Raw genomic sequence first — 25,059 nt, 5'->3', positions numbered from 1 at the left:
CGTGCTTTTTCAGCGGCTCCAATATTAATCCATCCAAGAGCATCTTTCTCCCTCACTTCCAATTGGCAAACGGCAAATGGGTGGAGTGAGAGGGTGACCCATTAGCTCCCAGATGGGCACCTCCAACCCAGCAGCGATGCCGGTGAGCCGCTAAGTTCATGCCTGCGAAGCACCGCTCCTCATGCCACCGCAGCCCCGACCAAGGCTGGGCTTTGGGTTTTCTCCAGCCACCCAGACCCTGCTGCTTCTCCGGAGCTATTTGCCTCTGGTAGCAAGCAGGAGAAATAGAATAATTAAAGTGACCCTGCACTTCGGAGCCGGCGGGTTTTGCTGGATGCTGTACAGAGAAAGCTTGAGTGCCTCCTTAAAAGAAAAGGCTTTGTGGCAGCCAAGCTGAACTAAAGTGAGAAGATACCGTACCTTACAGACAGAAGTACAGGGAAAACAAGGGGATGTAAAGATGCAGGAAGAAGAGGTGTGTGGGGGAAATTGCTGCCAAGAGGTAGATATAGCAAATTTCTTAAAGATATAGCTGCTGTACTTTGTGAGCACAATGCCTTCCTGATTGCAGGGCTGAGCAACGATGTTTTTTCCACACTACCCAGCATGACAGTTCAGCTGCACGAGCAGCAGCAGTGCAAGGGTTAATGCATGCTTTCAGTGAGGAGCCTGCATAAGGGAATGAGAAACAGGGCAATAAGTCTGTGTTCTAACAGCAAGTTGCAGAAAATAGAGCTGGAGAGACCTCACCTCATCCAAGGAGACTTATACCCGAGCCCGTCTCCCCAGCGCTCAACTGTGCGGTGCCTAAAAAGCTTTGGAGGGAAGATGCCACATCCTCTCCCCCCTGCTCCAGCCTATTCTACTGCTTCACTTTCCTTACAATTCAAGATTTTCATAACAATAAGCCAAGTCTCCCCCAGCTGGATATTTAAAGCCTGGAGGAATGGTCTATGCTGGCAAAAAAAAAGGGGGGGTGAAGGGGTGAAAAAACCTAACTCCCCAAAGCAACATCAAGTCAGCCTTAGAAAAAGCAGAACCCTAAAGAAATAAGACAGAAATAAACAGCAAGTTATCCAAATGCTGCTACAACTGGGTCACTCCCCTACAGTAACTCAGACAATTACTGTGACTTAAGTAAAAATTTCCCAGTGATCATATTTACCAGGAGGCAGCAAACATTCCCCAGCGCAAAGCACAGCAAGGCAGGGCACGGTTCGGGGAGAGGCATCGTTTTTAGCAGAGGGATTCAGTCAGAGCCACATACCCCTGTTTTCAGTCCCTGCTACAGACTTGTTTCCGCTGCATGAAACCACAGGCAATGCATGTTTTTAAACACCTCCTACGCATTTTCTCTGCTGAGACTGCTCATCCAGTCTTTTTTTTTTTGCATGCCACCTGACGAGCTTTTCCAGGTAAGGCACATCATATTCAGACTGTTAATAAGATACAAAGGAAGTATATTCATGGTTCATAAAGTATTTGAGGGTGGAAGAGACCCTTGAAGGTATCTAGCCCCGATGCCTTGCTCCAGGCAGGATCACCTTCAAAGCTACACCATGCTGCTCAGGACCTCAAAAATCTTCCCAAAATTTTTTACAGTCAAGACTCCTGTCCTTGGGAATCACCACTTACATCAGGGCTCAGCTCCTAAAATAGCAGGATTTACCAAGTTTTCCCATACAGATGCTTTGCAGTAAAGCAGCGTGTAAAATTTTGAGTCAAGCTGATACTTTTAAGGAATTTCTTTGTAGTGAAACAAATCTGCAATAGAGGAACTTAGCACCTTCCCCTATACCCACACTTGATACCTTTAAGAAGGGTTTAAAGGACAGAGTTGACAGCATCACAACCCTAAAGGTGAAACGAGCCTGCCTAGCCTCCAGCAGGTATTTCAGGTTTCAGACACTGCCGGATTCATTTCAGCAAGTGAACAAGCTTATGAAACAAAAGCCTGGCTAAGATCAGTTTCTATTTTTATTTTTTTTCCTGATGTTGTTTATCAGCTCTCTCTGGCACTAGGGTGTAGCAGGGACCAGAGCTGCTCCTCAGTGGACATGACAACAGCCAAGCCAGCACCACCAGAAGAGGTCCGAGAGAAGACTGCATCAACACAACCACACCAATGCATCCACCAAGTCCTACCCGCGCTGCTTCCCCCCTCACCCACCATCTCTAAATCCCCCCACCAAATCTCGGAGGGCTTCTCTGCTACCCCATGCCACCCCTCTCCCATCCCCAACCCTTTCATCCCCAGTCACGCACCGTCCACCGGCCCGGTCCATCTCTGTGTCACCAAACGTTGCGGCCATGGGGCCAAATCCTGCGAAGAGCCAGCGCTTGCCCCAAACTGGCCATAGGGTGAGCGGAGAAAGGTGAGCCGGGGATAGCAAAAAGAAGCTGGCTCCATTAGGACGGAGAAGAGAGGAGAGCCAGGTACGAAGCAAACCGCGTCTCCCTTCACCTCCTTCAGCGGGTACTGTTGGGACATGCAGTCTCAGAGCCTTCTCCCCGAGAAGTTCCTTTTTGAAGGGGAATTAGTGCAAAAAAGAAAAAGCGCCGCTCAAGCAGCCCCGCTGCTGCTGTCACAGCCCAGCAGAGCACACTGGAAAGGCTGCGTCTCCAGCCTGTATTTAAACACCCCTCTCAGAAAGCAGAGATGCAGCACAGGAAGAGACAAATTCCAGCTCTGCGTCGGGCTGATAAGCCAGGTTTATAATATTCAAGAAGTATTGGCATTACTACAGTTCCTCCCCCCCATGAATATCTTGTGCAGTAGCTTGTTGTGCACACTAAGCAAAAAAAAGCCCAATCCCTAAAAAAAAAAATCAGCCTGTTCCGGTGGGAACAGCCAACACGTTGAATAAAACAAACACACGCGTGTTAAACCCTGGGGATGCAATTAGGCTCGAAGCAGGGGGAAGAGGCATTTAACTCAGAGAAAGAGATGGCAGCGGGCAAGAGGAAAAGGACAATAAAGCCAATGCCCAACACTGTGCCCCATGGGGGGCTTTTTCCCCAGAGGGTGAGCCCCAGTGGCAGCTCCCACTACTGCAGGGTGCCAGCACCTGCCCCAACCCCAAAAGGGGAGGAAGGCCACCTCATTCTCAGCCCCCAGATTGCCCCATCCTCCTAATTTTCCACTCCTTATCTGCCCCCACAAGTGGCTAGCACCCAGCAATATCTCACTCCATCACCTTCACGGTTCAAAACCCACCCGCAGCATCTTGAGACAAAGGTTGCCCAGCTCCAAGCACCAACCAGCTGAGATCTTCTCTCCGCCAGCTTCAAATCCGAGTTTCTCCCCTGCCAGAGCCTGCATTATCACTGATCTCCATCCATCCCACCACCTATGGCTGCAGGGATGCCCCCAGGGCAACCACAGCCCCACAAGCCCTTCTCCTGCCATTTGCATCAGGTCCTTCAAACCTGGGGAACAAAAAAGCACGTGTGGGGAAGAAGAGTTCCTGCCCAACACAAGTATAAAGTCAGTGCTACCCACTCCAGTGGCTTATATCAGGTTTTCATGCTTTCCACTCCCCCCATCTTGTTCAGCAGAGCATCTGTGAGGATTGAAACTGGACTCTATTCCCTTCATGCCTACCCAAATCACAGCTCCCACTGGTCCATCAGAGCTTGTAGACTTTTCTTCAATAACAGAGTTAGACTGAAGCCTTAGTACTGCCTTTTTTCCTTTTTTTTTTTTTTTAAATTACAAGTTAGAGCCAGGAATGAATTTAGAAAGGGAGAACAGAAAAACCCATGGAGTTATAAGTGACAGCTAAGCACTTTGATATCAAAGCCAGCACTGACAGATGCAGAAGCCTGCAGCACTCTGCTCTCGGCCAGCATGTCACCGTGCTCTGCAGAAAGGATTTATGGGGAGCTTATACTGGATCATATTTAGAAAGCTATATTGCATTAAGAAAAGTTTTTCAGTTTCACCAGGTCCCAGCACAAACTTCTGAAGGAGCCGCTTTGCAGACTTTGTGATCACAAAACATTGCTCAGATCCAAATTAGGATGAACTTTAAGGAATTACCTCGGCATTCCCAGTTTTAACCTTACTGCACTGCATCCTTCACAGCAGGCTCCCTATCCTGCTTTGGCAGCAATAGCACCACACCATGCCTCAGCTGCTGCTAGCAGCAAAGGTAGTTTGATTTAACACATGCTGGATATCTGCTGGTGTGCTTGGCAGTAATTTGCCTATTTACAGAGTAGATGACAGTTTCATGATGATGAGTCATTAAAGCATCCCAGAGTTGTTTACTCCCAGAGAAATCCTACATAAGGAAACAGGACTTCTCTAGAAGCGGTTTTGCATTAGGAAGATGCAACTTAGTGGTTTCGCACGACGAAGAGGTAACTCAAGTGTCACCCAAGCTGGAGCAATAGAAAGCTTTTGGATGGCAATCGCTGTGGCTTCCCAGAGACACTGAAATCACAGCCCAGTATTAGAATTACTCAAAGAGAGAGAGCAGCTTTTCCCCTAGGTAATATGATTTAGCACCTGTCTTTAGGCATAAAGTACATGTGCAGAGCATCACTGCAGTTCTGCAAGGACAGTTTTTGAGGTTTTAGTCTTATACAGGCAAATAAACCAGCACCAAGCTAAGTCCAATAACTGTGGACTAAAATCCAGCTTTGCAGCTAACCTCAAGCTCCCTTCTGCAGGAAATATCAAACTTTTCACTGACACTTTTAAGACCATATAGAAAGCTTCCACTTCAGATCCCTTTGTTTTTAAAAGCAAAGACATCTTTGTTTTCACATTGACCCAACATAAAAATAAAGCTTGCTTTAACAACTGTTTACAGCCTTAAAATAATTTATTACAACTTTACTAGTAGTCAAAGCACTACAAGTTTACATAGAGATATCTTACGACACTGGGGGATTCAAGTGAGTGCTCCATTTAAAAGCCCAACTTTATTTCTAGCTGCGTTCATTTAAGCAAGCTGAAACATTCAAATCATCAAGGAACAACACAGGAGCAGAAGAGGAACTTCCTCTGCGGTACATAATTCTTACAGAGCAACAACTGTATAAAAGCCACAGATATTTCAAAACCAGAGGGCTCTGGCTGAGATGATTAGCCAATGCATCTCAATTATAGCAGGGAAACAGTGATGTGCGGCTCACAGGGGTGACAGCACTGACTGAGGTCGCAGTGTAGACAGGACTAGAGTGTTGCATCACCGTTTCCTTCCAGCCTCCAAAAAAACCAGCCACAAAACCAACTCCAACAGCAACTCAGGTGAGAAGGCTGGATTTATCCAACCCTGGGTCAAGCAGTTTATCCCATGCTTCAGCTACAGCATTTGAGGGACCATAACCATGAAAGGGAGGGACAAGGCTAGGTTCATACCTACAGAAAAACCCACATGAGGAGTCCCGCAAACATTGCGTGTTGGGGGAAAACAGTGATGTTCCAATAGAGATTGTTCACACGCACATTGCTGATGGACAGCCAGTCCATACCATCAGGTCGCAAGAGGAAGAATGACAGTCCTGGACACGAAAAACAGCACCACAGAAGAAAGCTTTGAGGAAGAACATCACATCCAAAGCAAACTTTTTCATTAAACCAGGAGGGGGAAAACACAAGGGCACAATCCTCCCGGAGAAGAGATCCTCAAGAGAAGTTTGAGGACCAGCCTCCCGCTCGGTGCTTTGCAGGCAAAGCTGTTGTGCCACCTACAGTTGCTTTTACTCCAGAACAAACTTTCCTACACGAACTCAAGTCCCTGTCATTTAATTTGGTGTCAAACCAGCACTAACGCAGCCATGCTAATTAAGGAAGTGCTTCCTCTAGTAAGGCGGGGGGGGAGGCACTTCAGAACATAACTTTTGAAGTTTAGCATAAATCACAAAGTGCATTTAAATCCACCCTCTCCCCGCCTTTAAAAAAAAAAAAAACAAACCAACCCACATCACTGGGGTTTTTGCCAATGCACACGACTGCCCAAGCCCTTTACACTAGTTCAGCTTTAGCCATATAGTTTCACTTTTTTTTCTTTTTATTGCGACTTTTACACCATTGCTAACATGAAGTCAGGCAACCGCATCCGCAAGCAAAGCACAGGAGCTGAGCAAAACACCACACCGTATCTTCCTCCCCTAATTAGGTACAAACAAGTACCAGAAAGGGGAGGGGAGGGGGGGAAGGAAGAGAACACCCCCAAAACAAGCAGCCACCAAGTTTCCATCGCTCCTTTATCCCCTGGTACTTCTTTCACAGCACATCGGCGCCCGCTGGGCTGGACCATCCCGCTGCTGCCCAAGGAACCAAGATTTGCGGGGTGTCACCACCTCCCCACAAACAACAACCAGCTCCTGAACAAAAGCCTTGAGCAACGATGCAAACCCAAGATTTCCCACATTTCTGCCCCCTCCCCTCGGCACCCTCCCAAGAGGGGAAAGCAGGATACATCCCCATCCCCTCCCATCGCATCCCATCCCCAGCCCCGACCCCTCCCGCTGCTGCAAAAGGCAAAGCTGGGGTGAAAGAGCGGGGGGGGGGGGGACACACGACACCCCGGCAAGCTGCCTGCAAAACTCATCACACTTGTGCCCCCCCGGGGCTGCTGCCAGCTTTGCCTCTCACCGCATGGCTGGAGGTGAAACACCCGTCTCGCTGCCATGGCTGCCTCGGGTTTTCCTCTCATCCCATCTTCACCATCTCGACACTTTTCGGGCTTTCTTGTGGTTTCGAAGGGTTTTCTATTTATTTATTTTCCCGCCAAAAAGAAACCAACCCAAAAAACCCCACAAAACACCACGGAACAGCTCAGCCAAAAAAATAAAGCAACTCGCGGTGCAGGAGTGCGGGCTGGAAGGGGAAGGGACGGAGCGGTGTCACACCCCTGCCTGGGTCCTAGCGCCCGCCCCGCAGCCCGTGCCCATCGCGCCGGCCCCGGCCCTCGGGGCATCCCGCTCCGGCCCCGCATCCCCGGCCGGCTGGCTGCGACCCCGCCGGAGCCTCGGCACAACCCCGGGTGCACGCCAAAGGGAAGATTTAAAGTCCGTTTACCACCACCACCACCTCCTATACCGAGGCTCATCACTCTAATTATGGAAAAAAACCAGTTTTTACTTTTCTAAGGATGCAAGAAGTGTTTGTAGGTGAGATGCTGCCAGTAACTTCAGAGCTGGGAAAAAAAAAAAACAACATCGAGCTCACAAATCTTGCTTCTTCCATAAAGCATGCTGATGTATACCACGGGGTCCCATCATCTAGACAGGTTTTCTCTGTCCCTTCAAAACTTCACCTGAAGTAACCTAGCACAAGCACATTTTGAGTCAAGAGCAGCCAGCTGGGGTTCACAATGAATCCCTGGGACACAGCACAGCGATGTACCTCAAATTTCTTTACAAAACCAGGCAGCAACAACAACAAAAGTTTTTAAAAGCAGGTGCAGAGTAATGGTCTCCAACCTGCAGCCTTTTGTCTAAGAAAGAAGAGGCACATTTCTTAAGTTCTTACAGGCTTTGCTGTTTGGGGTGGGGGGTTTTTTTGTGAGTTTTCCCCAGCTACTGCTACCTTGTTTGCTCACAAGCTGAGCAAGCCTTAGTGGTTTTGATGTTTGGTTTTGTGGGGGTTTTTTGCCTCCCTGCTCAAATAACTCTTCCCCAGGAAGTAGGTGCCAATACCAGGAGCACTGAACACAAAGCAGTTGGAGAAGCAGCAATTGAAGCTTAACACTCCTCTGCTGAAATAAAAGCAAGGTAGCAATTAGAGACTAGCAAGAGGACATTTGTATCACCTCCAGTGTGTACACTATATCATATAAGGATAAATAGCTATACTACCATAAAGGCTGGACTCTGACTGCTTTGTTTCTCCATTTCCTCATCTTTCCTTCCTCCAAAAGGGTCTCTGAGCTGATCCAGCTGCAGCAAGCAATTTGGGAAATTTGGAAGTTAGGGGTGAAAGGGGTTTAAAGAAATCTTAAAGACATCTTGGCTTTTGATTGCTACAGATCTTGGTCTCAAGGCAGCATATCCAGAGCAAAACTTCTCCATCCTCTAAAGCAACAAATCACATCCAGGAAAAAAACCACCTAGAAAACCATTTGACACCATTTCAGCTGGAGATGGGAAACCCCCAGTGAGATTTGAAGGCTTAAGCTACTGTATAGATGCAGCAAATACTGGAGAAAAGAGCATTCATGCTTATTTAGCACCTAGATTCATTTCAAGGAATCAACTCATTTTCCAGTTTCAAATGCTAAGTGCCACCTCCTTCAGCTCACAAGAGAAACCCATTCCCACCCAAAAATCATCGTGGGAAGAAGAGTGAGGTCTGGGTTTAATCCCATTATGTTGGTTTGGAAGACAGATGTAAAGTACCAAATTGTGGTTTTGCTGAAGTTCTGCTTACATTGCAGAAGTTAATAGTTGTTTTAATGGTTTAAACTGTGTTGTATGAAATTTGTAACTCCTTACACAAAACACACGGAGACCAGTTATGTCAGGTGATTGGGAGCCCAGTTTCCCAAGTGGTTACCCTTGCCAGCTCCTCCCGGAAGGAGACAACCAGGAGGAAGAAGACTATGAGAATACATGCAAGAGCATGGACAGCTTTGCAGGGCTGCATTTCATACAAGTCTCCTGCAGGGTTTGTAGGGTTCCTCCAAGAGGTACATCCTATGGGCACACAGCTAACAGTAGAAAACTGGGCCCCGTATTAGTTTCTTTTTGTACATCAAAACAAACCATATTTCCCTCTGATGATGAAGAATTATTATAGCAGTGGGCTAATTTCTAGCAAGGGATACCTAACCACCAGTATAGCTCTCTGGAAGGTATCAGCTTATCTGATATGATGCCAGGCACCAGAGAAGATATCAGATACTTTGTCTGGCGCTATCTGGTCTACCCCCATGTCTCCAGATTTGCTTTTTGCAAGCAGTCTCCACTGGCCCAGCTAAGCACGGTCACCCAGAGGAAGCTAGATCCAAGGAGTAGGAGTTACACCCTACCCCGAGCCCTTCAGCTTCTGAGGGGCTTCATCTGAGTATTCCCCTCCAGCAGGTTACTAACTTTATACACAAAGACAACCTCCCTTCGAGGCAGATGTTCATTATCCTCCCTTAACAAGTTATTTCTAATTGACTGTGTGATTGGCATTACGTAGCTCTTTGTACCTAAGCTGGTTTGGGACTAGAAACCAGCAGGAAGTGGATTTTTGCTTGCCTTCACCACCAGATCATACAGGACCTGATTGCCTGGTCCAGCAGGATCAGTCATGTATCAGAGCAGAAGATAATTGAGTTTCCTCCAAGTCAGGGAGAGATACAAGGTATATTTACTTTTTAACAGGACACTTTTGCGAAGACTGATTCTTCTGGTGGGCTAACATTGGAGACTGCAAGAGTTTGGAGCCCAGAAAGTAACACTAGGTGGAACCAAGCATTGCAGAGAAACTCTTATCCAATGCTCGTGCATGAAGCACTGCCGGGATTCCCATGCCTGCAACACGGCCAAGACTTTAAACAAAAGCAATGAATTTGCTCATGGGATAAAAAAAAATTAATCTAAGTACCACCATACCTGCAGTCCGAGTTGATTTACTCTGTTTTACTCACTCCTTGGAACTCCTTAAATCCCCTCCTCCCTCCTGCTGCTTTGACTGCAACTCAAGTGAAAGTCACTTCGCTTCACGAATCGAGCTCCTGTTGCTCAGCCTGCTTTGTGCTGTGGGCTGCAGGAGGCCAGCTCTGCTTACAGGACAGTGCAATAAATGCTGCAGCACAGCAGAGGGAGCACAGCGTCCTGCTGGGAACCCCCGGGGGTGGGAACCACCAGGTAACAGCTCCTTTTTGAGCTCTTGCTGTTTGGAAGGGGTTTAAGTGTTTATCCCACCATCATTTGCATCAGCGCTCACCCCTGGAGCTGAATCCCGCAGGTCTCCACCACAAGCACTAAGGATCCCATTCGGGACCACACGTTTGAAGTTGCTGCGGCACAATGGTCTGCAGAGACCCAGACTGGTTTGGGACACTGGATTTGTTAAGGAAATTCAGTATTAGAGGCCAAGGTAACTAATGACCTCACAGTCTGAGCGGTTGCAGCCTGCAGATTGAGACACTGGGGTGAGTTTAGCAACTATCACCTTTTTCCTGTGCCTGTCCTCCAGCCCACAGCGAAGGCACAAACAAACATTATGCACAACTGTGTCAATACCTCCAGATACAAGGGAGCACATCTCAACCCTTTAAGAGTTGCCCCCCAGACACTCATCCAAATAAGAGAGAAAAGACCACAGAAACAGTCACAAGAAACTCCAAGAAGAGGCACAACAGCTCCTTTAGCACAGGGTGATCAGAGGAGTTTAAGAGGCAGCAGCACAAGGAGCTGACCCAGAAGCCTGATGCTTTAAGGCAGACACCACGCTCCGCTTCTCCTTGCTCATGTTCACAGCTAAGGGGAGAGCCAGTCACATCGGACAAAAGAAAAAAATTAGTTGTATTTGGTTAAGAGGTACATAAACATTCATTCCTTTGTCTCACTCCTGTAGATTTTTTTTTTCCCCTGCAGCTTCCCACAGCTCCTCAAGCACTGCTGGCTCTCTCCTACACATGCTTAGAGCTATGCAGGGCCAGCAAGGACCAGAGCTGGTGTTCAAACTAAGGGCTGCTGGGAAGGTCAGGCTCCTTGAGATGCAGATTGCACCCAGATGGTGATTTCCTCCTGGCACTGGTAGGAGTTGGGGAAGGCAGCCAGTCTCTCCAGCATGCTCTGCCAGAGCTAGAGGCAGAAACTCCCTGGCAAAAGTCACGCCAGCATGCAGGTTTTATTAGGCAAGGACTGCGCAGCCAACTTGTATTACCACCAACTATAACAGGGAGATGCAAACAGGACTGAGTGCTCAAACATTGTAACCGTATTTGCTGCACAGTCCTTATCTTAAACACAGCTCCCTCCCTGCACCCCAAAACATGATTCATTTTTCCTGCGACAAAGATGCTCTCACCTCCAGAAGGTATTTAAGGGTCCCTTGCAAGCACATAGGAGGAGCAACTCTCACCCAACTATTGCCTTCTTGGAAAGGAGCTGAATGCCGCAGGAGTAAACTGTGGTATAGAGAGGAGCTGACTGCAAAGTCCCTGCTCCAGCCCACCTAAGGAACACGCGTTTGGGGCAGGGGACAGCAGCAGGAATAAACCTTTTCCTTTTTGGAAGGGTTTTCCAAGTATGTCTTGCCTCTACAAGCAAGAAAAATAAGGACTCCCTAACAAAGCCTGGACATCCTGACTGGAAGGTCCTGTAAGCAGGAAGATCTCACCTGTCAGCAGAGCAGAAGCCAGCACGGTTGGACACCTGCAATACTAAGCAGTGGTTCACATGATGGATGGACACCAGTGCTGCGCATGCTTGTGTCTCCTGACTGTGTTGGTTAGCAGGGACTGAAAGAACTCTGTTCTCCTTGTCTGGGACCTCAAGGGCAAAAAACTAACTAGGGACTACTTGTCCAGCCCTGGGAACTGCCTAGACCACAGGGTGAGAAAGCTATCCCCTTCTTCAGGTGTGTCCAGAAACAGGGGACGGTCAAGCCTTCCCCTCAGTAGGGACATTAGAAGAGTTGCTCCTCATTGAGCCATCTATTTTCACCGGCAACGTTTGAGATCAGGCAGTCCGAGACTGGCCAAACACACCTTAGAAAGGTGGGGTCACAACACACTAAGACAAGACTTGATCAGATTTAGGTCCCCACTAGTTAGGCTTATCTTGGAAACAAAGGGAGCAAGAGGGACATTTAGTGGTCTGCTAAAAAGTTTAGTTAGCAGAAGATTTGTCTGGAGACCTGTCCAAGCTGCAACCAGTGAGCTATAGGTTTGGCATGAACTTATGGCCACTGAAAGCTTCCACTAGACAGTGCAGCCGCGTGCACTCGCCTCGGCTGACTGATTAAAGCATCCTGTACAGTACAGCACATCGCAGGGCCTCCCAAGCTCCCTGTGAGACAGGTGTGGAAAGCAGGAGAGAGATTTCCCCAGGGAAGTGCCAACACAAAGCCTTATCTAAATCTACAATGCACTAAACACCATCTCAAGTCTTTCCACCTCTTGTAGGAAAGCAGAGGTGCATCACACCTAAATAGGGTAGCAGAACTGAAGAGAGCTAAGGGAGATTATGTGAAGACAGCAGCTCAAGAGAAAATGAAGCAATGAAGTCCATGTGCTATTACAGTATGGTCTGTCCTCAGGCTCCTGAGCACGCTCCACCTGAGGGCAGGATTTAAACCAGAGTTTGAAAGAATATTGCTCACAGTTATTCTAGTATAAAGGAAAAAGTTACTTCTAAGGGAGGAGTGTGGCACTGAAATCCATCTCCCAAGAAGTAGCTTAAGCTCTAGCCTGCCACTTTAACACCTGAGTGTCAGTTTACCTTTCTGTAGCAATTAAACAGAGGACATCTCCATGGAGCTCATCAAAGCACATCTCCATTTCATGGCTCATTAACAATAGGACACAGTGTCTCCACCTGTATCATTGCTCCCTAGACCCATAGCAGCAGTCAACCAAGGACCAGAGAGCTCAGGCTCCATGTCCCTCCTGCCAGCATGTGCCCAAGAACCAACGCATCTCATTGTTGTGGGACACAGTATATACTGGTGCAGCAGGATGGCTGAGACCCAGCCGTGCCACTGGTTGAGATGGTTTTCCCTTGCTTTGGTTTCTACGTGGATAAGATCATGGGAAAAGCCTACCCTTAAATGATGTTACAGCTATACAGAGTCCTGCTAGCCTAATGAGTAGGTCTCAGACAGAGATAAACACACAGTAGATTTGCACGGAGCCACAGCTGAATAGCTGACTTCAGCCTTAGTTTAGCCTCAGAGCATTAAAAGGTTGTTGATTCCAGCAGAGAACACATTTGCCAGCCTTTTTTGTGCAAGAGTACAATTTAAAGAAAAAAAATAAACCTCAGTAACTAGTCCAGCCACTGGCAACCCCAGCCTTTCTTCTGCAGTTAGCAGACTCAAACAATGTGAATATTTTCACTGCTGCTGGAGGCAACGTGCTGGCGATAAGGAGTTTAGCATGGCGTTTATTTAGTTATTTTCAGAATGCTAATGGATTTAGAAATAAATGATGGTCCTTACCCAAGACTCAGCTGAACATGTTATGAAGCTCAGAACAGAGTAGAGCAGCAGATCCAGATGATGTCATGTAATAGAGCAATAAAGAATTACACAACTGAGGGCAACAGATAAAAAACAGGAACACTCAGCAACATCTCAAGATGTAATAAGGAATAATGTTAAATCACTTGCAAAGCCCCTTGCCTAACACGTCCAGTTAGATCACACAACATTCATGGATGTAAATATTTACCTGAAACCTTCACGACCAAGAGGAGGAGGACACCAGGCACCAGTATAGTTTCATACCAAGCAAAAACACACGGGAAGCAGCAGAGATGAAAACAAGCCTAATAAGACCAACATTTTCCAGGCAAAGAGTAGTTTTTAACAGACTCAGCAACAGGTTCATGAGGACTTGCCGCACAGAAAAATTAGTAGTCAGGACCAACTCTAGGAGTTTTCAGACAAACTAAAACCCCCACTTTTAACACAAAAAAGCTTCATATGCTGGGATGCGGTTGTGAAGATTCTTCACGCTTTGGGACGAAGACTTTCATCTCACTGAGCAGATACAATTGCTGGCAGCAAATACACAACAGAAAAAACCCTCAAGTTCCACAACAAGCTTGGTTTTACAATAGCGTTTTACTCACTGCTAAAACTGATTTTGCAGTTTGCTATGCTTGTTTAACTGAAGTTGCATGAAAAGCCACTCGCTTTTCTCTCCTTGAAGTGCCACCCTCCCCCAGCGATGGGACAGTAGGGTACAAGTAGCAGGGATGCACTAGTTTTCCAAGTTAAGTGATTACAACTCGACACCTCTAGCTTTGACACTGCACAGACTGGGATCAGGACTGGGTATTTGGTAAAAGGATGCAGTAGAAGAAGCATTTTAAGAAACATGTCAAGTCCAAGCAGCCAACAGAGAGCTTGAGTTGTGTGAGAAATGTAGCATCCCCGTACAGATCCTCTCAAAGGAGGAGCATCGCTGTCCTCTGTGGAGGATTCGTAGGGACCACGAGTCTTCACATACCCTGGGTTATCACATCTGCTCAGCTTTAAGACCACTCCTTCAAAGGAACACCGATTTTAAGGAGACACTTGCCCTCTGAAGCCAATAAAGTGACAGTAAAAGCTAATGCAGCACCACAACCCGTAAGCAGAACAAGACTTAGGGGCTCAGCTCATCTGTTCGGAAGGGAACGTGGATGCCAATACCTGGTTCCTACAGGGACTAGAGGGCCTCTTGGCCAGCCAGATACAGAAATTTATGGTGAGCTGAAGGCCCCACCAGCAATAAAGCTATGTTAGAACTAAGCTTAGAAATAAATGCTCAAATTAAGCCAAGCTAATTGAGGAGTTTAATCTCACCACTGGACAGAGCAATTGGTGGCTCTGTCTTCCCACTATTAGCACAAGCACAACTTCCAGGCTGCAATAAGGAAGCAACAAAGGAATCTTTTCCCCACTGTTAAGAGCCCATAGTAGTTACCAGAGCACCTCAGCAGCACAGATAAGACAAAACCCTTTTAACAGCAGTTTCAGGTTGGTTGGGGACACTGAGGGACAGGTATAGAGCTGTCTAGCTTGCAGTCCTACCCCCACTACAGAATGGAGGGACGCACTGTGGTCATTCATGCAACAGATCTAAGGAGATGTTGACCACCTTCCTTGGAAGAAACACTCTAGCACAAGTCAGCCAGGCAGCATTTACCTCCTTAAACCTAAAATTGCCCAGGTTATAAAAGATTTCCATCCCATTCCAGCCCTAAAATATAGGATAAAAAGTCTCCCATTTACAAGTGAGGCTTTCAGAGCTAATTAGAGCATGAAATTAGTGGCCCAGTGTGCACATACTGAAGCACAAACCATTAAGATAGCATTCCCATTAATCAGCTACTTGATGATGAGTGACAGACTGCAGGAGCCACTGCCTGAAGATTTGCCTTGTTTCCACACACAGGTGGGCAACGTGGTTGCAGAGGGACCATCACCTAGTGTGGTTTAGGACACTTGTACACAGCCCATCACTGGCACACCTTGCCATCACTCCAACATAAACACTAGTAGCACCTCTCAACAGAAAATTCAAGATTTTGTAATCCACCTCCCAGACAAGGAGAAAGAGTTACTCTCCCTACTGCCAGATTAAACATAACCAAGCTCTTTTGATGTTAAAAGCCCAGCTGACTCAAATATGAAAGCTATTAAATAGCACTTGTTCTTTAAAACTAGTTTGGACCAGTAGCATTCGCACCACCTGGAGAACTGAATAAAGTTCTTAATGTCATTATGGAGCAGCTCAATACCTGTATAATTATATTTTTGCATTAAATGCCATAGACTATTAATGCCATCAAGGGCTTATCTACTCCCTCTCTGTGAATAGTGACAAAGTATAAGGCCAAGCAGGAAAGGGTCTGAAAGTATTACATTGTTCAGGCATACACTTGCATTTCTCTTCTCTTGACTAATGCAAGTAGTCATGCTGTGAAGCTGTACCTTAAGTGTAGGTGGAGTTAACTCAAAGCTCAGGGCCTTCCTTCTTGACCTTGCATTTCAGTCCACCATTCACACTGAGCTAGGCATGGCCTGCGTTGAACCAGCCAGTTTTCATTCAACCCAGGGCTTTCCCAGATATTAAGAAATAGGCTTCTTTCCAGCAAGGCCAAGCTCACTTTCAGAAGAGACCTTCTGCAGGAGCTCAGAGGGTCTGCAGACAAACAGACCTACCTAGCTGAGGCTGGGCCATGTCCATCTGCACCTTCCCCACCACAACCACCATCTCACTGGTTGGTTTTCTTCCTCCCTCTAACACTAGCCACACGCCTCCATTTTCTATGTGAGGGAAGAAAGAGTAAGTGGTCAGACAAGCCATTCTTGATATGGAATGGAATATTTTCAGTTGGAACCTATAACAATCATTTAAGTCAACTGAGATGGTTATGCCTGCTTTCTGCAACCCTTTGCTCTGAATGGGTTTCTCCCTATTACAATCTGGAGGATTTGAGGCTTCTTTTCAGTCTTCGCCAGGCAGAAACTCTTAATCACCTGCCAGTCTGCAAAGGATTCAAGGAGAAACTGTCCCGTGAACGCTTCTAGGTAGACTGTAAGGTTCCCATGTTTTACAGCTCCTGTTTTGTGGCTTAAAATTTGTCCCATTCATATCCATACTCAAGCAGCTTAACATCAATAGTCAGTGCTTTAATTATTCAGCTCCATTGCTTGGCATGGGGCATTGGGCCTGTAGGTTTAAAGCCCGCAGTTGGAATCACTGACTCCAACATTGTTGGCAGAGCTAAACAGGATCTTGATAGCGAACAATAAAACGATTACAGTTTCTCAGAAAAACTGACCTGCGAGGAAAGCAATTGTGGACAGGCTTCGAGACAGAGGAACTGGAAAGGAACAGAACAAAACTGAACAAGGTAATTTTGGCTGACTAGCAGGAAAGTTTTCAACGATTAAGCCAGTTAGATTACAGGCTAGTCATCCTCTCCCAGGGGAGTATTATTCCTGCACAAACTGGAAAAACCCAAAGGTTGCTCTATAGCAAATAAGGTTTTTTTGGTTTTTTTTTTTTTTTAAATAGCAGCAAGTTGGAAGAAAAGTGGTTCTTATCTCTCAATTCAGTGTCTTACCATCATTCCTGTGCCAGAAGAACATAAAATTATTTCCTCATCATGGGAAAGATCCCTACATGGAAAGGGATGCAAGATACTGTGTAGGATTCATTTCTGAAACCTGCACACAACTATATAATCGCATTCAGACGTGCAGACACCTCAAGACACCTGCAAGCTTTTCTTACCTAGGCAAGAGTTCGTAACCCATCCAAATAGTTGCAAATCACAGATGTGAATAGGCACATTCAGCCCCAGTGCACAACACTGAACCCACAATCTAATGTTTCTAGGACTCCATCGCTTAATTTTTATTTTTGAGATAACCCAGGCATACTTCAGGGATTCTCTCTTTCCTTCTCCACCTTAGACTTCAGAATTACATAAAATGTCTTTAAATACTGCTGTTAGGAGGGCTCTTACCCCAACAATGAGCAGAAACAAAAGTTTTATACACCAAACTGACAGAAACCAGACCTTTTTAGCCAGTTTCAGAGCTGCAGAGTTCACCACAACAGACTCGTGTATGCCAAGCTGCAGATCCTGCTCTGCAGACAGCTGCAGTTACAACACCTACCCCCCTGTCCTTCATGTCTACATTTTTTGTGTGTCCTCACTGAAGATAACAAGTAGACTTCAAAAAACCACCTACAGAAGTGCTGGCACGCTATCATCCATTCAGATGGTTTCCTCTTGCAGACAGACTGGCTCCTGGCTAGGAATCCTGAGGAAGTAGGTAGAAGAGACTGAAATTAAATGAGAGGGTAACTTGACAGCAATTTCCTTTCTCTGGGGAGCTCCCACATGCCCTGCCCTTTCACCAGCCTTCCAGTGAGCAAGAAGATCCTGAAGTCCTAGGATGTGGCAAGTGATTACACCCAGAGACTGAGCAAAGTATGTCTGGACCACAACTCCATCACAACACTACGTCCTTTTTTTTTGGGGGGGTGGGGTGGTCAAAGTCCTCAAGAGTTCAACCAGTGTGAAGTACCCACAAGGATGGGTTTGTAGAAGAACCCTCAATGCTATTTCTGATCTCTCTGCACCAGAGCAGCCAGAAGTAGGGCTTCTTTTACTGAAGGGGAACATTCCTTTGCACTGGTTTAACATCCACTACCAAACAACTGTTTGGCCTCTAAAAGAAGTCAAATATTCCTGGTAGTCTGAAGGTTTTGTTCACTCCCCTGATGAAAAGAGACTTCTGAGAAAAATCATACATCTTAAATCTTCTGAAAACCTCTAATGTCTGAGAAGCTGCAACAGACTGATATGAAAAAAGGCAGCTAGATTCAGCTCAGACTGGTCTGCAATTGCTATTCCCACAAGAGAATATTTTTACACCCTAGTAAGCTAGACAGCAGTTTGATTTTGGGAACATTTTAGTTCAGAGCTAGAAACAACTCCTCTATTCACAGCATTTCTTTCCCTAAGACAGTGCCAGCCTCAGATCATTGTCTCTGAACACTGAGATCTTGAACTTGAGACCTGCTGGGAAACAGATAAGTAGCTAGAATTGGCGTTGCAGAGTTGACATTATTAAACCAACTAATGCACAACGATGCTGCTGAGCAGAGGACGTCCTTAAGTGATCAAGTTTACCGCAACTCTGTACTAAGCTTTAGGGAAGGAGAGGTCCCATGATGCCTTTCCCGGAGCAACCCTCTGGCAGAGCAGCAACAGGTTGACCTTCTGTCCCCTTCCAGGTACCCAATATGCAGATCCACAAAAGATACCTTGCCATAGAGCAGTAAGTCCTACAAGTATATTTGCCTTTATACACAAACGTGCCAAGTACGCATGTTGTACATTAAGGAGCTGGCAATGCTCTTCCCTAAAACAATGCAGAAACATTTAAGTTGCATTGCATATACGTCATCTCCTTGGCCATGCAGCTATTCCAAGACAGTTGTCCATCTCTCCCCACCCGGGTCACAATTGACATATACTTTATTCCTTCAAATGTTTCTCTCACTTTCAGCTGTCAGCTGGCAAAAACAGGGGAGCAAATCAAAGCAGGATTTGAAGGAAGTGACTCGGGCAGACTGCTGCTCTCAGTTCTGTTTTCAGCCTGGAGATACAAAGCAGATACCCACAGTGCATTTGAATGGAGGGCTTGCATGCCATTACAAGTATTTTATTGCCTATATACTGAGAACACCACAGCAGTTAACTGCCAGCCATCTTCTGTCAACATGTGCTCCAAGACTCCCCTCTAGCTTAGTCAGGCTATTTTGACAATTGCTACCTGAACTATCACAATCAAAATACTTTACTGTACTCTGAAGTAATGCTACATGGGTTATTAAGCACTGAGAGCCAGTTGTGGTCATATTGGTCAAGTAATGTGATCTCCCCAGGCCTTTTGTCACCTCCTCGGGATGTAGGCATTCAGTGCCCAACAGATTAGGATGAAGACATCCATCTTGGTCCACACCGATAAATTAAGTGTTCTTGTTAGTTTTAACAAGAAATCATCACTAAAGATTTGACCTGAGCTTGCTACCCAGATTTGTGCATCTTCACCATGAGCAACCCTCCAGCAGGCAGCCTGCCTAGATGTCACGTGTCTGGTTTCGGTTCCCCAGCAGCAAACTGGAGAAGCAATTTGTGTCCTCACCAGAGACAGGCTGGTTCTGTCTCAATACCAGAACCAATTCAGATTTCAAGCTCTTACCCCAACCAATGTAAACGAGACCCTTATTGCTCAAGGTACATGCTCCAGCTCAGAACAGTTTAGCACAATTTGCAGTGTATTTCTGTCTATATCAAACTTATCACTACCTAGATCTGGCGTGGGTTGAGACACCAGACTGCTTTCAGCCTCACTCGTGAAAAAGGTTGAAGTCACTAACTAGCAGTGTCCCAACCCCGCAAAACATACTTAAGTGCTGAGAGCACCATCCTAGCCAGAATAAAGGTTATTATCTGACTTTCTGAAAGACTAAGAAGTTCACTTAGGACATTTCCTCGGTAAGTAGGGTTATGATCATCAACGAGCAGTAGAAGCTATGAGGAAAGAGTTTAGCAAGTCCTATGAAAAAACACAAGGAACAGCTTAGTAAGAACTGGGGAAGAGAGAAGGATGCAGACAGCTGAAGACACAGCCCATCTCCTTACAACATCCACACTCAGACTGAGTGTTTCTGGCCACGCTTCCTACGCAAACTTCCCACTAAGGTTTTGGTCCTGCAGAGAAAGCTAAGGCCTGGTGCACTGTTATCAGTACATTAGCTTTGAACATCATGGGAATTGCTGGTGATGGGTATGGTGGAAAGCAAGAGCTGAAGAACAGCTCCTTCCACTGATCAACACAATCAGCATCCAACCTGGTGTCCTGGACTGGATAACAGCTACCAGCAAATACCTAGGTGAGAGCTTTAGCACCAGCCCAGCCCACAGGGAGGCCTCCTAGGGCACCCACCAACAAGTCTGGAGACCAAGGACTTTCAGAGTTAGAGATGTGCTGCAAAGCTATGGAGCAGACACCCATGTCCCTTCCACAGAAGGGCTCACTCATTCTTTGAGGTCATCTGCATTTCAGCATCTCCAAAGTCCTACAGCAGGGAGCTCCACAGCTCAGCCTGCTGTCACAAGAACAGTTTCCTTTTGCTAGATTTTTAATTAAAAAACCTGCATAACGTGCCTTCATTTCCCACTTTTGTCTGTACTCTTCAGTCTCTTTCCTTGTGCCCTTTTCCAGGCTGGACTTAATCTAACTTTTTGTTATTTCTTGTACAGAAGCTATTTTTGACCTTGACCCTCACTGTTGCCTTTCTGACCCTCTAGTGATGCCTAGGGCTGCTGGAGGGGGAGTGCAGGCACCTCTGAATTTTGGAGCACTGCATTTTACAGGAAGGCAAGCCAGGTTTCAAGGAATGAGGGGAGCAAGGACATGAAGACACCTCTCCCTGCCTACCAGAGGTCACAGTGCTTTTCCTCCAGCATTGTCTGGGTAAGCCAGAAGCTTCTCACTGCACTTCCAGTAAGCAAGAGGTCTTAAATCAAAGGAAGATCAGATCATACAGTGTCATTCTGATCTTCAGCAGCACAAATAGAATTAGTGGTGGCCTGGAGGAATATAACTTTGACAGACTATTTTAGGTAGGTTAAGCAAATTTGGCTCAGTAGCACAAGTTTGTGCTCCACCTCCCTCTGTGAATTGTGCCCCAGTAATGACACTGGAGCACAGTTTAGTGAAGATAGAGTTGATTAACAGTGCAAAAGAGAGCACCACAGAACCAAAGTCAGGAGTTAAATAATTGTCCAGTTATCTTAACAGAATATTGTTGCTAACATAAAAGATTTCCAAAAGCTCAGTGCTTGATGAAGCAGTAGCACATCTGCTCCAGAGCAAGGCAATTTGCACAGTGATTCCAGCCATCTGGAAGAGTTTTTTTGAAAGGCATAAAGCATAGCAGCCCAGAAGAACAGAATGAGGAGCTCTGGGGGGAAGCAGCTGAGATGCTTTGAAGCAGACATTCTGCAGGTAAAGGCTTCCCTATCAGGGGAGAGATACACAGACAGACTTTCAATCAACCCTCCTTGAGAACAGGCTGAGTAGGGGGTGGATCAGGACAGGAGAAACAACAAGCCTTCCCACACTGTACAGTTACTACACTTTACAGCAGGGACTTTCATCTGCTCTGAGCAAAGACATGCCCTCAGGGTAGTGTTCCTATTGCCAGACCATTGTGCTGATGCGAGATGGGTACTGGAGTCCTGGGAAGCGGCTGGGGACACCACGTCTGTCTGTGACAACCAGGTAGCCCCCAATATCCAGGAGACAAAGCTGCCAAAAGCTCCTCTTAACACCATTACAGTCTTGGAACATCGTTTGTTGGCACAGGAAAACATGAAAGCAACCTTTTTCTACCTGAAGCCTTTGGAGCCAGCTCCTCAGAGCTGGAAGTTCTCCATAAATTTATAAGACAAGCAATTTCAGGGTTGGTTCCAAGTACTTTTCATAAACAGCTCCTGGCCAACCCAAACTTCCAAGAGTTGGTGAGGGCTGGGAATTGCAGTCATGGCCAGCTTGGGCTGCTGCCTGTACACTTACACTAGGAGCATGAATGAAGTTGTAGGACCAGCAAACGCTGGAGCTATCCAGGGTATCCCCAAAGCGACTCTCCTCCTCCTCCATCCATCCTGCAGCTCCACAGGGTGGAGAGACCTCATCCCCAACCACTTGCCCCACCACATAGCAACCCATCTGATCCATGGGGCACTCGCCATTCAGATACAAAGACAAAATGGAAAACAAGGTGTAAAACTGATAGTTTCAAAGCAACAAGAGCCAACTCGCACTAGGACAAGCTCTCACCACCTGCTTTGTAGTCCACTCAGGACCTCTAATCCCAAGGGGGAGGCAGAAAGTCACAAGCCAAGCAGATTTCCTAGGGCTAGCCTTACCTCCAGCCTCACCATCCAAAATCAGTGCTAGTCATCAGCCTCGCCATCACCACCTCTACCAGGGGAGGCAGACCATGGCCTCAGGCCACTCTACCACCTTGCCTCCTGCAGACCTGCTGCTTCATCCTAACCCCAAAGCGGTTTTTTCCCCCTCTTCACCACAGCAGCCCAAGACTGAACCGATGCCGCAAGAGTTACACAGGGCTGTGCCGCATGGATCCTCCAAATATAGCCGGGAAAGGGCCGGCATCCCCATGCAGGAAGGCCCCCTGCCTCCGGAAGGAGCTCTGAGGGGAAGCACTCACTCAGTAGCTTCCTGGCTCAACCAGCCGGGGAAGCTGTTTGTGCTGGCCGGGGGACACTGCCGTGTTTTGTCTCAGCTTCTAACAGTTCCCCACGTCCAGGGACAGCCCTGGGCTATGCTCAGGCACAAAGCCACAAAAACAGATAATAGTGTCCAAAATTGGCTCGTCCTTTCAGCATCTCCTGAGGAGGTACCCTGATCCTGCATGGGCTTCTCCCTACCCCCAAGCTTCAAAGGAAAAAGGACTGGAGGAGATGGAGGCAGAGATAAAGCCACTTGCCCAAGTTCAGGAGGGGAACAGAGCAACAGGAGCAAAATTTAGGTCTCTCTGGTCACAGCCATACATCTGGGTGATCCTTCCTCCTATTCTCAGTGCCCTGTGGCTCGTTCCTTGTTTAGATAAGCCCAGCACCCCCATCCCTTTTCCTTTATTGCCCACAGAGGGGCTGTTTCTCGGACAGAGGCTATCCCTACTGGGAGCAGCAGGGAAGAGAGCTAGAGCTGAGAACACTACGTTCACTTTAAGCTTCCTGGCTGAGGGGGATGGAAGAAAAAAAATTAGTGAAAAATTAGAAAAGTTAAGAATTGTGTGCAAGAAATGCTGTATTTGATTACTGAACAAGTTTGTCTATAAGGCAGATCCCAATTAAGGGTGTAACTTCTAAGTGTCACAATATTCCCAGCACAAACACACTCTGCTCACAGCATTCAATTCTTAGAAATATTAAAGTAGCAGATGCAGGAGCAGGCAGCAGGCCTTCAAAGCCTGCTCTCTAGGTTTTCAGCTATTCAGAGGAAGCTAGAGGCACACAAAGCAAATTATCTGCTGCTTTTAAGTATGTATATCTAACAGACTTTAAGGTGCCAAAAAAAGCGCAGTCTGGGCAATCTCCTAACATTCCCTAGACCCAAAGAGGTCTAACCAGGTCTAGACAGAAGCAAGTGCTCTGGTGAAAGTGATCTACAGCTAGTTCACCTTCATTTAAAGTTGCTCTCCAGATTTTCCCCAATTTCTGTAGCCTTTAACCCAGCATCACAGCCCTAGCTGACCTTGGAGAAGTTGTGTGGGCTTCTCATCTCCTCCAGAGGAAGGGACACCAGGGCTGCCAACATCTTTCTTGACTCCTGGTTATAGCCTTGCCTCTGGATGGGTCTGGTTCTTTTCTTCTTGGTAAGGTCTCCAAGGGAAACCATGGAGATCTAGACGACCTCAGAGTGTTTTTGCTAGAGGTAGGAACCAATGCGCAGTCTGTTTTGCTCCCTCACTTTGTTAGGGACAAGTGTTTCGCATCCAGCTCCCCCTGCCCCCTCCACCCTGCACATCCCCCCTTTCTCCTGGGGTGACCAAAGCCATTTCAATAGGTAGCTGGACTTTAATGCAGTCTGTAGCGAGGTCACACAATATAAACACCTTTAATTTATCAAAAAAGATCTTTGCTACATCTAAAAGACCCCCACAGTACCATAAGAGTTTCTTTCTAGAGAGGCACTCTGCAAAACCACCGAAAAAGCCGCCATTTAGCAAATGGATTTCTACGATGCACTCAATGCAGCCATTCTGCCGTGCCAGATTGTGTTTGTGCTGCAAAGTTAACTCTTCCAGACAAAAGGGGGAACACTGGAGTGGGTTATGACTTCCTTCTGTTAAGTCATTTAATAAGAAAGGAAACCCCAGCAGAATACACAGCACAGCATGTCCCGCTTTGTCCTGCGCCATAGGATTCCTGTTCTGCACATCTTGAATTTGACTGAGTTTAATTGCAGAGTTCTGCTTTTTTTCCTAAAAGAACATTTTAGAGAGCTGACATCTCCCAGCATGAGTCCCTTTGAGTGTCAGAGGCTTTTCTGGGGACGTCATGTTTGTACAGCCAGAAGAGCCAAGGACAGCGTGAGGAGGAACCCCGACCACCATGCAACAACCATGCTTTTGTAAGCCAACAAAATGAAGTCTGCAATAGGTACATATGGTCTGCTCTGCTCAGTTCTGGCTAGCATTCCTCTTGGCCTTGCTATGACATCTGTTGTTTCATAGCAAAGTCTCCTATGAGATTACACGTAGGATTTAGCCTTTGCCAACCTTGCCAACCTCACACATCATTATCACAGCCACTTCTCATGCCGCGTCTACAACACCACCTTAGCCTACAGGCTTGCAGTATGATTTGGCCACCAAACCCATAAGCAGGATTGTTCGGCAAAAAACCCTCTGAAGTGGGACTGAACTCCTGCCCTTTTGGATTGTGGATGGATAAGTTCTGAATTTGTTTTCACACACTCCAAGTTAAAAGTTTGTCAGATGTGAAACTGGACTTTTAGCCAAAAAAGAGCTGCTGGAGCCCAAGTTCAAAAGACTCTCAGATCTGCTATAAATTGCCAAGCTCTATCTCAAGGGAGAGAGTCTGTAGGGATTAAAGAGTCAGTGCCTCAGAAAAAGATAAATTCATTCTCTAGTTGTAACATAGGGTGTTTATCCCAGGGGTTAATTTTAGATTTTTAATAGGCAGAAATTACATGAGAGACTTCTTAGGGGGTTTTGCAGACACAGACCTATCTTGCAATCCAGCATGACATTTGCAGCACTTAAGCTTAAGAATCTTTAATTTCAAAGAGTTGTTTTGCATTTCATC

The 25,059-nt window shown here is 46.6% G+C and overlaps 1 protein-coding gene across 3 annotated transcripts in view; it reads right to left on the bottom strand.

Moving 5' to 3' along the window:
• Positions 1-6,825, bottom strand: part of SLC4A11 (solute carrier family 4 member 11) — a 97,891-nt gene extending 91,066 nt beyond the window's left edge. Inside the window, exon 1 of one of the 3 annotated variants that reach the window (XM_054824417.1) lies at positions 6,611-6,825. In XM_054824417.1, the coding sequence (XP_054680392.1) occupies positions 6,611-6,671 (61 nt within the window). In that variant the 5' untranslated portion in view covers positions 6,672-6,825. Of the gene's footprint in view, positions 1-2,265; positions 2,675-6,610 lie in introns of those variants that run through there. The other 2 variants (XM_054824415.1, XM_054824416.1) reach the window with 2 other exon arrangements.
• Between the last annotated feature and the right edge of the window lie 18,234 nt (positions 6,826-25,059).

Source organism: Grus americana, chromosome 4 (assembly GCF_028858705.1).
Source record: "Grus americana isolate bGruAme1 chromosome 4, bGruAme1.mat, whole genome shotgun sequence".
Lineage (NCBI taxonomy): Eukaryota > Metazoa > Chordata > Aves > Gruiformes > Gruidae > Grus > Grus americana.
This window is presented reverse-complemented; position numbering and strand designations above follow the sequence as displayed.